The sequence below is a fragment of the Tachysurus vachellii genome, chromosome 2 (assembly GCF_030014155.1).
Source record: "Tachysurus vachellii isolate PV-2020 chromosome 2, HZAU_Pvac_v1, whole genome shotgun sequence".
NCBI lineage: Eukaryota > Metazoa > Chordata > Actinopteri > Siluriformes > Bagridae > Tachysurus > Tachysurus vachellii.
The window spans coordinates 7,784,368-7,801,982 of record NC_083461.1 but is presented as its reverse complement, the minus strand read 5'-3'; the positions used below and the strand labels follow the sequence as shown (position 1 = coordinate 7,801,982).

Here is a 17,615-nt window from a genome sequence, read left to right as displayed (position 1 = left end):
GAGAATCCCAGTGGAGTTGCTCCATCGCCCAGCCATATAAAACAGTTGCTTATTATGTCAGCCAATGTGGAATTAATCGGATTGTCCGTCTTTTGTCAGGAAACATATCAGTACCGATTCCAGTTGCCCAACTGTTGCAAAACTGTCAGCGAGGAATATTTTCCAGACTTCATAATGTTTAATGCACATACAGTGTGGAGCATGTGTATCCTGGATGTTTGTATGTGTTACATCTGTCTGTGTAGTCTCAGAATGTGTTGGCTGGAAGAAACAGCCGAAGATCGAAAAGTTAAATGTTATATTTTACAAAGAGCTCATTGTTAGAACTGGAGGCATGCATGTTAGTGCAAAGACAGAAATGTGCATGTCAGAAATATACACAAGCACTATGATTCCAGACAATCAAGAATTCATTCTGGATTGAAACGGCTTGGTGTTTGTCATTCTTTAGGTCATGCAGACAGCTGATGAGTGTCCATTTGTGTCTTTGATCACAGCTGGCGACCCTAATTTGACGTCATTGTCATCTCGGTTCTCTAGCTCTGATTTGAGGTTATCTAAGTTCAGAACACTTCAACAATGTCTTTGCCATGGAGGGGCATATGGTACGGCTACTTGCCCACCCTGAATGCCAAAGCCCCTGGGCTGGCATGTGCTGGGTCTTAATACCAAGCTGCACACGCTCCTCGGCTTAACATTGTGGTTAATCTTTTTCACTGACAGTTTTGCAGCAACTTCTATTGGTAGTGAGTGTCATTTTGTGTGGTTATATTTTTGGCAAACTGACATTTGACTTTTTTACTTTCATTTCACATTAGTGTAACAGTAGGGTGTTAGTATTAGTAAGTAAGACTCTTGTGCACTTATACCATTTTTTGTTTCTACAATGCAATGGCTAACTTTTGACTGCCAAGCCACCTGGGCAAAGGCCAACCTTTGGGAAGATCACAATTTCAGTGTTGACCAGCAGGGGGCATTATTCTCACCCAGTTGCTGTACTGTACACAGAGTAATTCATCAGACCATATGTGGGATGATGTCATGCACTGGGAGAAAATAGGAGCTTCGGTATGCACATAAAGGTCATTGGGAGTGAAGTAAAGAGTCCGAGAAAACTTACTGGACAATAAAGGGTTTCACGAGAGACTTGTTTGACTGTAAAGCTTTGTTTTCCATCCTTTGCAATTCTATGTTCACATTGCTTTCAATCAGTGAACCTCATCGCTGATGGAATAATGTGCATGGTCCTGACATTATCTGTAAGTCTTCCATCATTAGGACATTTCTAGTATTTGTCTTAATCCATTTGTGTGTTGTAGTATTGGTTTGCTCTCAAAATCTGATTACACGCATATTTATAAAAGCTGTGCTTTGGTGCAGGCCGACATCAGACGGCAGACGGCAAAGCGTTGTGAATGGAGACTTTAGCCGCAGACAAACCGTTCAAATTTTTTACATAGCGTAATGTGCTTCTGGAAGGAAAATGAGCAGTTCCTCCATGTTGAATCTTTTGTTTATTTATTTATTTTAATCAAAGTTTTTGTTTTTTTATTGGCCTATGTTTATTGGAGCATGTTGTGATGTTCTGTATGGAAGTTCGTTTCCATACAGGGAAATGGAAACTGTTACTGGAAGTGAATCAGCTTTGCTGTCTTCTTATGTCTTCGTACATGAAGTAAACAAGCTTTTTCTCCAGGTTAAATTTTATTCACATCTGGTGTGACCACTGCTTTAATCATACTCTTTGCATTTCTACTTCTAAATCCTAAGTGAACCTGATTTTTTTTTTTTGCCATTAATCATTCTGTTGCTCAGTTGCTTTTGTTCCTTCAAATGCATTTAATGGTGAGTAACATGCAGTTATTGAAGGCAGGAAGCAAGTGGTTAAACTCAGCATGATATTCATTAGGAACAAAAAACATGGTCGATTTCCACAGCACGGGGTCAAGCACAAGCAGGCTACGTTAAATATATATAATCTGTTATTAGAAATAAGGCAAACAGGTGAGTGTCAAAAGCAAGAGACAGAAATATATAAAACAAGGCTCTAACAAAACAAGGCTTGGAAATGCACAATAACATCGGAAATGAAACGGAGAACTGGAGGGTATAGACAAAATAATTAGGGATTGGAAACAGAGCGGGTCCGAACATTAGGGCAACAAACCAATGACACGACAAGAAGATTCAAGATCAAAATGAAACACAGGCAAAATATAAACTAAGCACATGAAACCAAGCAGCAAACAAACAAAGCACAAATGATACAGAATAAGAATAAGCACAACAGCTTTCACCACACTGATAAGGCTGAGAGGATGAATTTCTTACAGGGTGGAAGATAACAATGGTTTTACATAATGATGCAGCATGTGCACAATGATGAAGGACACGTCTTGGGCCTTTGGTTAACGTTTTTGCTCGATGAAGATGGCCGGCTGTCATTTGAAATCGATTCTGTTTTCAGATGAACTCTTGGTGTTTCTGGACATAGATCCAATATCATTTTATTTATTCCTAATTTGGATTCATGCCTTTGAGTTTGTAGTATCGTCTAAACTTTGCTAATCTCAGCGTCAACAAAGATGTTTCATTGCAAGGGTTAGATGCTGATACGTATGTGAAAGCACACAAATTCATTATTTGAGCTTAAGTGCTTTGAGATAAAAGAACACAGTGGGCTTATCACCCCACAACCATGACCAATGTCCATCACATTGATTTTATTTTTCTTTCTCTTTCTCTCTCTCCCACTTTTCAGGTATTCATTGTCTTTGGTTGTTGTTTTCTTTCTTTCTCTTTTGTCTTTTTGACAGGGTGTATGTCATCCATTCACTTTCCAGGTTTGCAATAATCTGTCTGTCACCAAAGGCATTTCTAATTATTCAGGCACAGACATTAGTAAGCACGGAGGCTGAGTAGAGCGTCGATGTCGCTGCATCGCCGCTTGTTTAGGACAGTGCTATTATTGCGAACCTGAGAGTTGGTCAGCTCATTATCATATGAAAGAGAGGAGTTAAAGGGGTGTGAGAAAAAGAAAAGAAGAAGAGGAGGTGAAAGGAGGAGAAGGAAGAGAAACCAAGGACAGGGATAAAAAGCGCAGAAAGAAGTGTGCTGTTCCCTGTCATTGCCAGTCCTCAGCATAGCTCTCGGCTGAGGTTGAATTAATCAAATCAGGGATGAAAGATGCAAAATTCCATCTGTAGTGCAAAACCAAGCTTTTAGGAAATCATTATTTCTGCATGTTCTGTCACACTGAAGAGTCGTGTGTGACAGAAAACAGACTCTGCTGTCGTTCAGAGGAAGTTTTACAGCACAATACTCTGACTAGTTCGCAAATCAAACCATGCTGAGATGCGAGCCAGCCAAATCTGAGGTATGATTCATTTGGGGAGAAATTTCTTCTCAAGTACCTCCAGGTGCATGATGTCAGACCGAGGTGGTAAATATGGAGTCAATTTCAAAAGTTTTCATCTTCAGATGTAGGGATTGATTTTGTCTGCGTCGTTCTGAGTCAGAGCAGAGAAAACTGCTTTCGGTGTATGTGTAAAACTGATGTAAACCTCCACTGAACTGTGAAATTCCTAATCGTTTAGGCATGGTGGAAAAGTTACTCCACACAGATAATCCATGCTAAATGTTAGCGCTTCCCCATTTATATGGTACCAAACAAAATCTGACCACGTCACTTTCGCTAGCTTCACTAATTTTTATGGATGGTCTTTTGTTGGAAGGTTACAGTTACAAAGATCACATATTAATACTTAAAAAAAATCCTGTGTTGTCTGGTTGCTTTTCCTACTATCTAATCTCCCCAGCAGAGTTTATTAGACTGACAATATGCTTAGTCTGTGAATTCGTAAACCAGCATTGGGATATAATCAAAGCAGTTCTGTAAGTCACTGTAAGTATAAGAACATTTGCCAAATGCCATAAATGTGAATAAAATTGTAAATTTTATCTATCCAGTACTATGCTCAGTAACTCATAATCATAAATTATACCAGCATCCACTAATCCGTAAGACATGCGCACGTTTTCTTTTCCCCTTACTCGCCGCGGTCTACAAGTTCCTCAAGGAGTCAAGAAGCAATTCACAGCACATTACGTTTGTTTATAACAAGTGCCATGGCGTCAGTCATAGTCATAGGCTTACACACTCACACATCCTCATGCCACTTGGGTGACTTTATTAAAGAAATATAAATAGCTTAGCATTTTGGTGTGTACAAAACGAAGGAATCAGATTGCTCCTAGAGACCTCTTTATTGAGGTTTGTGTTTATGCTGTGCTTTATTGGCCATATAAATAAGCACCGGCGCTTGTTTTTACTGCCGTTTATTGCATCCAGAGACATTCAGACGTATAATTCTTTCATTTACTGACACTATTGGTGTAGCTAAACCATGTGAATCACAGAGTCTAATATTAAACAACCGGCTCTTATTTTGTATGTGGAAGAGATATCTGTCTGTCATCCGGTCTATGCTTCTGTTTCACGGATTTTAAGACAGCGTTAAAAACTAAAGCCGTATAATAATAACTGAAATGCTCGTTCAAAGACAGCTTGTTAAATGCAATGAAGTTATGGCTGTGAACCGAGTCTTCAAAGCACTACAAGAACGGCATAGCCAAGAACGTGATGAGGATTTCACGTGTGGTTTAAAACTGCTTGTAAAGAGATGACCTCAGCCTAGACCCTGACTCTGGCTAATGTTCACCTTCTGATCCTCTCACCAGACTTTGCTGTGGTTTTTAGAGTAATCAAAATTCTGTGTTAATGGTGCAGTGGTACAAAAGTTGAGCTAATGTCTGGCTGACAGACGGATTAAATGATACACTCTGTAAAGCTCTGGAAGTTTGTTTGCGAAGCTGATCATGTAAATCTGTAAAGGGGTTTAGAACTGTTAGTTATCCAACATCAATTTGTGACTCCTATGGATTTCTAGGAAACATTGTATGAGCATAATGTCGTTCTTCAATAAGAAGCTTTCAGCTAATGAATTTAGATGAGTATTCCATTGTTTATCAGCATAAACTTTTTAACACTGTAAATCTAAGTGTAATTCTCTGTACCAGGAAACACTAAGCTGCTGCTTCGCTGCTAAAGGTTTCACACTTCTCATGATGCTCCCATGCAGAAAAAAATTCAATCCATCCAGAATGTTGACAAAAATTTTTATTTCTTTTTTTTTCACAAAATGTTAAATAATTGGAAGAACTAACAGATGATTGCTGCACAGTTCAAACTAACTATATATATATATATATATATATATATATATATATATATATATATATATATATATATATATACTGTATATGACTCGTTTTATGCCAACCCAAAAAGGTCAAAACAGAGAACGTTCCCCTGCAGCACAAATTCATGCCCAATCACGAATAACACTCACAATTTACATTATCTGTGAGTTGTTAACAAGCAAGGTTAGTTGTTCAACACCTCTGCCAATCACACGAAAGAACGGCTGAGGCTTTGTCCAGTAGAAATAGATTTTGTTCAGCAAGAAAAACACAAGTAGAGGACAGTGAAAACCACACTTCCCCTACATTCAGAATAGCATTTGATAAGTCCCTTGTGTGGCTTGTAGTTTGTCTCTTGTGTGCTTTTAGTGATTGCTGCTGCTGTTGCTTGTCTAGTGTTCTGATGAGAAACAGTAACTCTGCAGAAAAATGAGTAAGCTTTTATCTCTCTCTCTCTCTCTCTCTCTCTCTCTCTCTCTCTCTCTCTCTCTCTCTCTCTCTCTCTCTCTCTCTCTCTCTCTCTCTCTCTCTCTCTCGCTCTCTCTGTACATTTAAATAGATCTTATGAATTCATTAGTCAGAACAGGTGTTTTCTGTTTCTTAAGTGCTTATGTTCAGTTATTTATGATGTCAAACATTATTAAAAATAAAGCACATGAACACATTACTAACGACTAAAGTGTTACTGTGTTGTTTTTGAACACAGAAAATTCTTTACAAAACAACAGTGATAGAGTGATAATTTAATAGATTTGTTAAACATTGCACCCTTACAGTTGGTGTATTTTAGACTGTTATAGCTTTGCTTTTGTCATGTGTGTGTTTCACTGACATTTCTGTTTCATGGGTGTGGGTGTGGGTGTGTGTGTGTGTGTGTGGGTGTGTGTGTGTGTGTGTTGTGAGACAGTTTAGGCCAGATCATAGCTCATCCACTATTGGATTGTAGGTCTGTGTTTGCTCGTATTGATTTGTAGAGAGTTTCATATGTCACTCTTGCACTCTGGGACATGGAGAACTTGTGTCCTACTAGGACAGACAATTTTAACCCGACAAAGAGCAAAGCCCTGAATGTCATAGGATTTATAGGATATGTTTCAGCAAAAGAACTAATAACACTAATAGGCCAATTAGAAACCATTTAGTATGATTGCATTTGCATTATGCTAACTGCCTCCTACTGCAACTTCCTCTTGATGAAACACACATGGAACTATGTGTACAGCCTGAAAATCTATAACAGATTGTCTCAAAAAAAACCCACAAAAATTGTTATATTCCTGACTAACATGTACACAAACCAACCTGTAAAATATTAACAATTTTTATGCCACTGTTATGGGGCATCATCTAGATGTCATTCTCTTCAAATTTCTTTACCACTGACATGGTTGTTACAAATAAGTTGCTTCATATTACACTAAAATATATCTTTTTTTTTTATCTTATTTTTCATTATTTCTCTTTAAAAAAAAGTGTGTTTTTTTGTAAAATATTGATATTGTCTTTTTTTCCTCTCAGCTAATCCAACCAATCAGCTGGGGCCTTTTGATAAAGTGGAACACTATGGATCTACAGAACCATGGCTTCTCATTGGTGGACAGAAAAGACCAATCAGCCTTTTGCAATCAATGGTAAATACTATGTGTGTTTGTGAATTAGATGTTTGGTAAAATATTACTGAATCACTGTAAATAACTGCTTATTAGAATGTTAGATTATCTTCTGGGTTAAAGATGCAATTTATTGCTATTGTTTATGCGAAATTCTGCGAACTCCTGCACATTCATCACTCATTTAATTGTTATACATCGCATAGGACAAGCTTGCACATGCAAAACAATGCTTAAATGTGAATATACACAAAACACACAAAGAAACACAATCCAAACTCTGAGTTGTGTCAGTATGGGAGGACTGGGGCACTTTAACTGTCACATAGATTAGTCATTATAACATGCAGATATCTGTATTGACTATCAGATAATTATTAAACCAACATTACCACTCTATAAGGAAAGGTGTACAAGACAGTAGTGAGATCAGCTATGCTGTATTGGTTAGAGACTGAAGCAGTGAGAAAAGACATGAGGCAGGGATGGAGGTAGCAGAGATGAGGATGTTGAGGTTGTCTTTAGGAGTGACGAAGATGGACAGGATTACTGTAGGAACGAACACATCAGAGGGACAGCTCAGGTTGGCTGTTTTGGGGACAAGGACAGAGAGCCTAGATTGAGATGGTTTGGACATGTACAAAGGAGGAAGATGGTTATATCCGTAGAAGGATGTTGGAGATAGAGCTGCCAGGTAAGAGGTCAAGGGAAAGGCCATAGAGGAGATGTATGTAAGTGGTAAATGAGGACATGAAACTAAATGGTGCTAGAGCATGCAGAAGGCAGAGGATAGAGTTATGTTGAAACAGATGATTCTCTGTGACGACCCCTAACGGAAAAAGCTAAAAGTAGAAGAAGAAGAAGACCACTCTATATGATTACAAAATCTTTAACCATCTCCAGTGTTGTCGCTCGTGCTGTTGAAATATTGGCATGCACTACAAAAAATAGCATGAGACTCTGCCAGTGTCTGTAAGAGGCTGACAATGTCTCTGTTTTCTACTCTTTTCCACATGCCTGGCCTCACAGATGCCTGTGATTGTCTAATCGTCACGAGACAAAAGACTATGCCACCCTTTCTTTAATACATTAGATATGTAGTGGGTTTAGTGGTTAGCACATTTGCCTTGCAACTTTAGGGTAGGAAGTTCGAGTCCTGCCTCCTCCCTTTGTGTGTGGATGTTCCATCCATGATTCAGGGGTCCCCCCTTTTCCACTCACATGTAGGCTGATTGAAATCTCTAAATTGTTTATAGTGTGTGAATGGGTGTGTGTGATTGTGCCCCACGATGGGTTGGTTCTCCATCCAGGGTGCCTGCTAGCTTGTGCCCCCTGGCCCCTGGGATAAACTTCAGACTACCTGTGACTCTGCATAAGATAATAGCTACAGACAATGAATTAATTGTTTCTTGAGGAAACAATAAGTTGGTTGTGCTCAGAGAGCAAAGTTAATCATGCTGCCTTGGACTACAGGCCACAGATGGAGTGGTGTCCCACTGAAATCTCAGGTAGCTCCATATAAGGTGAATGGCATCAGATATTTTAATGTCCTGTCATGTCATGTCATGTCATGTCATAGCAGTCACTGATAATGATAACGCAATAGTATTATAGCATTAAATATAAACTGTCATGACGATTCATGCTAGCATATGACATCAGCTCTGCTTATTGACGCATGATTGGCAGATCATACGGATGCCTGTCATTTGTAATGACGCTTATTTGGCACCTCTGTGAATGGCCAGTGTTCAAATTCAGCCACAGGAAATCGTTATTTATTGGATGAACAGTGCAATTAGAATAAAAGCTCTGCTCATATTTGAACTATATTATGCAGCCTTACTTCTCATTCCATTTCTGAAGATATAGACAGTTTAAAAAGACCACTGTTTCCTAATTAAAATTTTAATTCAGTAGTTTGGCTTATCATTCCTCTTCAAAATCCTGTGTTTTGTTCTGGCATACAAAGAAGACTCTTAGAAACAGTGGTCCTAATTTACTTTGAATGCATTTAAGCAAAAAGAACTACATCTGTATCCAGCTATTCAAATCCTCCAATTCAGCCTTGGTCTGAACATATGGCAATTTAGAGAGAGAAAGAGAGAGAGAGCGTGTGTGTGTGTGTGTGTGTGTGAGAGAGAGAGAGAGAGAGAGAGAGAGAGAGAGAAAGCTTTAGAAAAGAGAAGGAAAGAACCTGCTAATGAAATATTTGCAATTCAGGTTTCTGTGCTGTATTTGGAAATGTAGTGCCAGGTATGAATCATAGTTCCAGTCTTCCAGCCATCCGTAAAACACGGTCTACAATTTCCCAGCACTTTTCAAACTCTATTCATCAGATTGCACTTTTTTCCACTTGTGCAAATTTAGAAAAAGGTGTGCATTACTCAGAGAAGTGCATGTTGAGGTTTTTCAAATACAGTCATAAAGCCGACATGCTTTTTTTTTATCTTTAATCATAAACATTTATAAATGAACACAGACATGAAAATCTTGTGCGGATGAACGGCTCTGCTGTTGGTCTCAGGAATAGCGAGCTCTGTGGGGAGGAGGAGGAGGCCACAGTTGCAGTTAATTATAGTCATCTTTTTGTGCCACAGTAAACATTTAGTTGTCGCAAATATGCTGAAGTAAGGCGTTTATTATTGTACGCTTCCTGTGTGTTGTTTTCATAGTGGAGTCAATAAAAGGCAGCTTTATTATTGAACATGTGCACTGCCTTAAGCAATAGGTGTTGGGGGTAGAGAGACCACCCAGATGTATGTGTGTGTGTGTGTGTGTGTGTGTGTGTGTGTGTGTGTGCAAAAGCAGCCTGTGGACACATAAACAGACATCATACGCATCAATCTGTGTGTAACATAAACCAAGAAACTAAGATCTGTCTTTTTTTTTCATGATCAGCTGCAGTTAGTTCATGAAGATCATATCAAAACTGTTTAACTAAAACTTCCTTACATCACAATGTTTGGTAAAAGTGAGAGAGATATTATAGCCTGGAATGATGTTCATGAACTTTGCATCATAAGATTAATATCACTCTGTGGTAGATGTCATGCCATGGGAGATGTTATATGATGGAATTAATACATTATACAATCTCCAGTGTTTAGAACAGGTTATTATCACACCTTCCAGCGTCACCCAAATGAGGATGAGGTTCCCTTTTGAATCTGGTTCCTCTTCCATCTAAGGGAGTTGTTTCCTTGCCACAGTCGCCTCAGTCGCCTAAGGCTTGATCATTGGGGATAAATACAAACACATTTAAATGTAATCTTAATCTTGAACTTTTGTATAATGTTAATCATTATATAATAAACTTTGTATACTATATTTCTTATGTTCTATAAAGCTGCTTTGAGACAGTGTCCATTGTTAAAAGCGCTATGTAAATAAAATTGAATTTAATTGAATGCTCAAAATACATAGAGCTGCAAATACTATTAATACTATTACTATTAAGACCTAATAATGAATGCCACTTGCCACTTGACAAAAAAAAGGTTTCATCATTTATGTATTTTTCATAATTGTCTTTGCAGGAGAGGCTTTGCACATGTTCTACATCCTCATAACCAAGAGCAACTCTTTATTTCTCTTCCTGTAACTTACTACTCCTGACTAAATCAATAGGCTTCCATTATGGTAATACATTGTTATAGCGATTGTTGCTATAGTTACACCTCTCTAGGTGTTTTCTAGCTCTGTTCTTGTTGCTTTTGATTAAACTATGTACTTAAATGCATCATAGTCTGTTCCTCCTGTTTCAAGCTCAGCCACTCATTCTTATTTTTGTTTAGAACTACAGTGAAATATGAATAGGGGTCTAGCCTCAAGTGATTTTTATGCTTGTTGTCATGGTTACATTCCAGTATGGATGCAGGTCTATTGATTTATTGTGACAGATGTGTTATTTGTCACACAGTGACCACTAGGATGGTCATACACAGTCTTAATTATCATACGACTGACACTACATTACATTTTAGCCCAAATAACATTCAGGCCGGTGGGATGAGAGATGATGCACTTAATTAAGCTGCTGTCTAATCGTCTTACGTGTTTTTAAGTGGCACTTAAGTAGTTATGCTCAAATTGCATCTAAATGAATTCCACTTGCTGGTGTTGCTGAAGTGGTAGTAACAGGTGTCTAATTGAATGCTTCCATGTATTTTAGTAATTTACGCTTTTCTAAAAAAAAAAAAATCACATTATTAAATATGTAAAATTGTCACTGTCTCTAAAATGGTCTCGATCTTTTTGAAAAAATAAATTAATAAATAAAATAAAGAGGTTGAAGAGTTGTTGTGAATGTTAGAGCTTGGTTATTACAAATCCTTTAAATGCTAAGCATCTATGCCACTTCTCTCTCTCTCTCTCTCTCTCTCTCTCTCTCTCTCTCTCTCTCTCTCTCTCTCTCTCTCTCTCTGGTTTCAGGGACATCCTGCATCACTAAGGCTCCAGATTGAGGCGGAAGGCAAACAGCTGCTGCTCATTCTGCAGAAAAATGAGTAAGCCTTCATCCCTCTCTCTCTTTTTTCTCTCTCTTACTCTCTCTCTCTCTCTTGTTTTCTCTCTCTCTCTCTCCCACTCTCTCTACCGCTTTCTCTCTCTCTCTCTCTCCCGCTTTCTCTCTCTCTCTCTCTCTCTCTCTCTCTCTCTCTCTCTCTCTCTCTCTCTCCCCCCCACACTTGTTACAAGAGGATCTTTTTCTGCAACAAATTGATGACAGATGCATGTGAGGTCCTACTTGTCCTCTAATCTCTAAATGTGACTACAAAAACACTCTCCTCCTCCTCACACCACTTACTCGCTCACTCACTTCACCTTCATTTTTGTGATTGCTACCTGGTACAAAAGCTTCATACCAGAGGTCACAAAAACACAATCCTGCAGACCTGAGTTCAGTATATTTTGTATGCTGTACCATGTGGCTACGTCAATACTCCAGTAAATGAATAAGCAATGTCCTAGCCTTAGACATAAAGACTCGACGGTACATTTTATTTTTATAATTCATACTAAACTATAGAGAATATTAAGGCATCTTTAATCAGGTCTGCTTCACGATAAGACCCCCCACCCCCACCCCCCACCACACACACACACACACACACTCTTTCACACACTTTAAGTTCTCTGAACTGCTGCATATTTTGTATTTCTTTGTCAGTAAAATGTTCTAAAGTTGAATGTTTAAATTCTATAGACTGTTGCATAAAGTATTATACTACTGTGCTGGGAAAGTCTTGAATCTGATTAATTTTCAAGTTGTTTTGGCTGCAATGCAGGGTTTAATTAAATAATATATTAATTTGTTTATATCTTAATGTTTCTATAGTAACAGCTACTTCACAGACATACATCACACCTAATTAAAGCCCAATAAAAGAAAAAATACATGTCATGTCATGACAAACCAATTACAACTCATAAAGACTTATAATTGGTTATACAGTATGAAGAAGACATTCATTCAACATTTTCGGAAGGAGTCTCGTGTCATTGTTTTGTAACTGTTAAGCTTTGCAACACAGTATATTGTGAAATTAACATTAAGACTTAACATTAAGATCAGATAGACTTATGAAGGACTATAGAGTACATTACTATAATGTAAAAGATAACAGGTTGTAACTTGGACATTCTAACTATCGTTAAAGATTAAATTAAACAAATAACAGATTAAAAAATTGTGACATCATAATGTAATAGAATTTAAATTAATTATATACAATTATACACAATGAAAAAAGCTGTGGTTTAATAGGAATTAAACACATGCTGTAACAATAAAATTATAACCTCAGAGGAGTGGAACAGTAATATTGCTTCCTTCCTGTTGGGCCTCGTCACACCATCAATTTGTTCGTTATATTTCTAGAGCAGAAATTGACACAAACTCAAGCAAATCCTTTGATTAGGATTTGGAGGAGTTTGCGATTTGTCAAAATTACCACAGGTTTCCTGAAGATTTGGGATAAGATGTGTTGTGTAAAAGGTAAAAAAAAAATCCTGTGCTTTCAATTTCAGTAGTTTTCTGGATAAAAAAAAGTTTAAAACTGCAAATATTGAAAACACCTGCAGAAGAATCAAGCAATTAAAAACATAATAATAATCCATGAAATCCTAGAGTGACTATTTTACATTCCCTATGTAATTCACTATAAGGAGATGGCGTTTTAGGTTCTAGTTGGACTATTAAGTAGAAAGTTGTCAATTTATAGCAATTTGATCAGCTATAATTCAGAGATGATCAAATTGACAACTTTCTACTTAATAGTCCATAGTTATTTTAAAAAGTTATTTTAGTTTAAAAAATAATTCATTAAGCATCTTTATACTGAATTTGGTCAATTATAAGACAGCTGTCTTTCCAAAGGATATTATACAAACATGGCAACCAGACAGAGTCTCAGCATAGAGATGACATTCATCCAAAACCTTTTTTAGCTCGTAGTGTCCAGTCGCATGAAGAAACAGAATCTGATGTGTGCTTTAATGCTTTATGAACATTATGCATGTCTTCATCTTGCACTGAAGAAAATTTGACTTGCTGCAGCTTAATTGGTGTCTCTTTTCAAAAGAGTGACCTCTGAAAAAACATCTGAACATTTGCACTGACAGATTCCTGCCTGGGGCTTTGAAAGTAGCACAACAGAAACTAATTACAGAATGCTGCGTGAAGTAAAATTCGGTGTGTGTGTGTGCGTGATGACAGCCAGATGCTTGTGAAGCTCATTTTGGGTTGGAGTGCCTAACCTGCAGAGTCAGAGAGACCTTGAGCGAGAATGTTAAAGTGTAGACCTGATAATGAATCATTATGGGAGTAAGAGGTCATGATGGGAGCTGATGGGAACTGGAGAGTGGTGTGTCTGGGAACGCTCTTTTAAGACATGTGAAATCAAGCCCGGCTTGGGACATAATGGGAAAGTGTGTCTTATTATTCAGTGCTCTCTGGAAAAGTTAGTGAGAGGATTATAGTCTACAGTATAAATCCCTTTTTATGCAGGCATTACATTAAGTCCCCTAATGAAATCTATATAAATCTACATGTAAATGGGTTTCTTTTTTTCTCAGCATGACACGATCAACTTAATAGTTTGTTCAGCTTGTAATTCATACGGCAGATATTCATGAATCTGATTTTGGCAGACAGTTATCATACACGCTATAATATTCAACACAAAATTATGGATATGTATGTAAATGTATATAACGGAAGGTTCTGGATGATTTTTATTACACTGGGCTAGGTGTCATGTTTCATCAGACTGTAGGAGTGAGACAGAATTTAATTCATTGCAAAGAAAAGAAACACAACCACAATTGTCTTTTCTGCTGCCTTCTGTACCTGACACAAGGAATATGAACGATTTCTTTAAAAATCAGTGTCAGGCATCTGGACTGGAGATTATACTGAACTTTCCTGAGATTTGCTGATATGACTGAAGTCTCAAGACTAAGACAAAAAGTTTGTGTATGCCAAAAAAAAGATGCTGATTTACTGATACTGTATATGACTATATTGCAGGTGTCATCATTTTTTTGTGTGTTTGCCCTGCTGATTATTAAATTTAAGGCATTTTTACTCAGAAAATTACACCAATTCCAAACTGGTGACAATTTAAATCAATTTATTTTGCACCCACTGCATCCACAACAGGAGTTGTACAGACAAATCAAACCAAATGAATGGCAGGTATCAAGTTTATATTTAACACTGGTTTTTGAGAAAAAACCTTTAACACATATAGAAACACATTTTAAAATTGCTTTCTTCAGCTATGTTGCACATTTCATCATCCATGCTATATGTTTATTTTCTGATATCTGCACAACACCAATGTATTCGATTAAACATAGGCAATTTTCTGTGACATTTGAATAGAGCAGTACACTAGTTTGGCTCCAGGATTTTTTTTTTAACTAAACAGGACCAGCTGTTTAAATACAAGTTATTTTAGTTTAAAAAATAATCAAAATACTGTAGCCTAGGCCTTTACAAATAAATTTTAAAGTAAAACAAGTGCTGTAATAGAAATGCAGTGAATTGCATAAGTTAAATTTGTGTCACGAAAAGGGTTGTATCCATGGGAACATAAATCAGACCCAACTGCAGAGACGGCATAACAAACTGGGGATTTTTTTAAAAATAACAAAACTACAGACACATGGAAACACTGGGGGAAAAAACTAGACGACTGAAATACAAAATCTTAAACACAGAACCAAAACCAGTAACCGAAATCAGGAGACAAACCCGGGAAACAAAAGACGAGGACTCAGCAAAAACACATACGAGGCGACAGGTATAAATAGGGGAGGTAATCAGTGAACCATTGGGAGCAGGTGTGCAGAGGCGGGAACGGGATAAGGATGGGATGGGGAAAACACACGTGAGGACACAAGACAAATGGCACTAGACATACAGTAAGCAAATCAGAGTGTGTTTTGGCAGGAAATTGTCCAAGTCATCATGAAAATTGTATTGTTTGTGCTGTTGCTTGATGCACTGTATGTCAGCTGTGTTGCACTTAGCTGAAAGCACTGTCACTGTCCACTTTCCTCTACATACATGAGCTCTTAGACACCGACAATAGCTGCGATTGAAAGGAAAGTATGCATCTAGAGTGCATGGCCAACTTTCTTCCACTATATTTGTGTCCGTATAAATTCCCTATTTTACCACTCTCAGCTTTATGCATTTTCCTGCTTGCACTAGTTTGTTGTTTATATGCTTTTGTTTGGAATCTAGTCCTGTCTGCAAACCCTTGGATTCCAGTCATTGCCAATCTTGTCTCTTTATACCCTATTTTTTTTAGTAGCTTGGCAAAACCTTGCCAATTGCCTCATGCATTGAGTGGTTCCCTAGTGTCTTATTTTCAAGCTAACTATGTAAAATTTTTAATGCGTGTAATGTTCTAGGTCTTATGTGTATACAGATTATTCAGGTTTGTTGCTGCCTCTCTGTGTATTGAATCCTGCTGTTTTCTTTCACAGTTATTTTCAGATTCACCTTATAAAATGATGATTTTTTACAGTGGTCATCATTTTTATTTGAGATTCAAAGTTGTAAATTATACAACAGCCAATCAGGATGTCTGATTCAAAAGAATGAAATCTGCCGACTCGGGTACAGGCATCAGAGCAGCAACTTGGCTCACAAGGCTTTATTGTAAGACTCAATAGGCTGAATATATATTATGTAGTATTATAGTGTGTATTATATACTGGGTGTTTGTGTAAATATCATTGTGTGAGACTTTAGACAAAAAACCAAGAGCTAAGCAAAATAGGGGTGAAAGAGCTGTGAGTGTATTGGAAGGGTGCCCCGTTTAGTCTGATCAAGCCCAGTTGTTCAAACATGACTAAAAATTGCAAAAAGTGGGAAAAGAAAACATCTTTTGATAAATGGAATTATGAAAATTGCAAGCAGTGATTTGTTTTGTAAGCTCTCCAATTTCAATACAACTATAATTCCTACACACTTAAAGATAGTGCTTTCTGTAGAATCTGTACACACACCGTGGGAGGTGAGGGACGCAAACCTGGTGTGTGTCAAAATGCATTTCTGCTGAGTAAGAAGGACATAAACTTAGCAAATAGAAAGCACCATAGTGTTTGTATACCAGTCTTCTAGGCCACCCAGGATTTCACTTCATCATTAAGGCTTTCTTCAATTTTAGAAACATTTAGAAGAAATTGTAGGGGTTGAATAGAATTACTTCTTTCCTTCGTCTGGTAGTGTATAACGAAAATTATATATCATTGATTTTATTATATGAGTTTAAGCGAGTCCTATTTCAAGTAAAATTTATGCTTGCTTTTTTCTAACTAAACAGACCATCTTATCATACGAGGTTCTTATACAAGGAAGTTGAATAAGTTAATGTATTTCCTACAAACCCTAACTTTAACCCAAGTGATCTTAACCACTTGGTTTCCTTACACCAAGTATAAGATAGAGTTGTGTAAATTGACCAAATTCATGACCATGTTGGAACAGATGGAGGAAAAAAGGTAAAATGTATCTCCATTTAACTTTAACAAAATTTCAGGTCATGTGAAAGCAAAGTGAACAAGACAGCAATTCAAAGTGTATATACTGTATGTTTTAAAAATGGTTTAAAGTGATATTTCAACCGAGTGAATCCAGTGAGACAAACCTGTGCAGAAAATATGGATCGGAGGCAAAATAACTTAAATACAATCGCCTACCTGCTGTTGGAGGATGTTTATAACATCAGAAAGGGAGATGGACATTTTTCATCTGAAATCGTGTAGTATCTTTGATAGATTAATAAATAAATAAATGAATGAATTCAAGCTGAACATTCGAGGCCAGTTCACACTGGATGCCTTCCGGAAGGTTTTTTTCCCCTGATATGCATGAAAGGTGCATGAAAGTATAATTTTAACAAGCATGCCAACCTATACCAACTGTGTCAGAAGCACATTAGAGGTGCATAACACCTGAGCCTGCACATCAGGCTGCCCTTGTTTTTTTCATTTCTCATTTGTTTCTGATTTTATGCATTGTCTACGCTTCACTCTGCTTTAATCTGTTACAATTACACTACTATTTATTTTTATAATCATAATCAGCAAAATATGTCAGGATTGCATGAGCATAGTTTCATAGAAAGCTGTTAATATGGCAGGGATAACAACACAGGAGGGTGTATAAATAATCCAAAAAGCTTATTATGCCCTGCCATGCCCTACTGTCTAATGTCATGTTAT

At 37.4% G+C, this 17,615-nt stretch overlaps 1 protein-coding gene across 1 annotated transcript in view; it reads left to right on the top strand.

Moving 5' to 3' along the window:
- LOC132862942 (disintegrin and metalloproteinase domain-containing protein 12-like) overlaps positions 1-17,615 on the top strand; it is a 96,419-nt gene that overhangs the window by 5,519 nt on the left and 73,285 nt on the right. Inside the window, exons 2-3 of the mRNA XM_060895363.1 lie at positions 6,781-6,893; positions 11,307-11,380. Coding sequence (XP_060751346.1) covers positions 6,781-6,893; positions 11,307-11,380 — 187 coding nt within the window. The remainder of the gene's footprint in view (positions 1-6,780; positions 6,894-11,306; positions 11,381-17,615) is intronic.